This window comes from Arachis ipaensis, chromosome B09 (assembly GCF_000816755.2).
Source record: "Arachis ipaensis cultivar K30076 chromosome B09, Araip1.1, whole genome shotgun sequence".
In the NCBI taxonomy this organism is placed as follows: domain Eukaryota; kingdom Viridiplantae; phylum Streptophyta; class Magnoliopsida; order Fabales; family Fabaceae; genus Arachis; species Arachis ipaensis.
The window spans coordinates 50,379,821-50,380,974 of record NC_029793.2 but is presented as its reverse complement, the minus strand read 5'-3'; the positions used below and the strand labels follow the sequence as shown (position 1 = coordinate 50,380,974).

The 1,154-nt window shown below is 40.0% G+C and overlaps 1 protein-coding gene across 1 annotated transcript; it reads right to left on the bottom strand.

Annotated features, from left to right (window-relative positions):
- LOC107615454 lies at positions 252–911 on the bottom strand. The gene has a single exon (XM_016317515.1). The coding sequence runs from the start codon at positions 909–911 to the stop codon at positions 252–254; it is 660 nt and encodes a 219-aa protein (XP_016173001.1).

Here is a 1,154-nt window from a genome sequence, read left to right as displayed (position 1 = left end):
CACATTAAGGAGCTAATTCCCTTTAAATCTAAAAGTGTCCACCCTATAGCATTCTTGTGTTGCCTCAACACATTGATGAGCTTCTCTTCTTGTTCTTCACTCAAACTTGAGTTGATGATTATTGGATATGTATTGTTGCTCCCCAAGTAAGCATACTTCAAGCTTGGGGGCAGGGTTTTCAACTCTAGCTTTGGTGCTTCCACTTTCTCTTTGGTTTCCTTATCTAGCATGATTGAGTCTTCTAGGATTTCTTATGATAGTTCACCACATGATGCTTGATGATCTTGCTCCCTTGCTTCTTCACATTGATCTTCTTCTAGGACTCCTTGAACTAATTTTTCCATTGTGTCCACTATCATACATTCTCCAATGGATTTCTTGGGGTAGCTCATTGCAATGAAAACATTGAACACCATCTTTTCTTCATGTAGTCTTATGACCAACTCTCTCTTTTGCACATCAATTATAGCTCCAGCTGTTGCCAAGAATGGTCTTCCTAGTATGATGGATGCATTAGACTCTTCCTCCATGTCAAGCACAACAAAATCAACTGGGGAGATGAACTCTCCCACTTTAACCAACAAGTCTTCCACCACTCCATAAGGAAACTTGAATGTTCTATCAGCTAGTTGGAGTGCCATCCTTGTTGGTTTGGCCTCTTTAATTCTCATTCTCTTCATCATGGCCAATGATATAAGGTTGATGCTAGCTCCTAAATCACATAGTGCCTTCTCAATGCTTATGTCCCCTATGATGCAAGGGATTTGAAAGCTTCCAGGGTCTTTTATCTTTTGGAAAAGTTTCTTTTGTATAATTGCACTACATTCTTCTGTGAGCACCACAGTTTTCTTTTCTCCCCAGTTTCTTTTCTTTGTCATGAACTCTTTTAGGAACTTGGCATAGAGTGACATTTGCTCTAATGCCTCAGTAAAAGGGATGTTGATTTAGAGCCTCTTGAAGATCTCCAAGAATCTAGAAAACTGGCTGTCCTTCCCATCTTTTCTTTGCCTTTGTGGGTAGGGTGCCTTTGGTACATAGGGCTTCAAGACTTATTTTGGTGGAGCTGGAGTATGTGTCTCTTCTTCCTTCTTGATTTCTGAATTATTTGCAACTTCTTCTTCTTGAAAATTGTGGCTTGAGGATGTCTCCTTCAC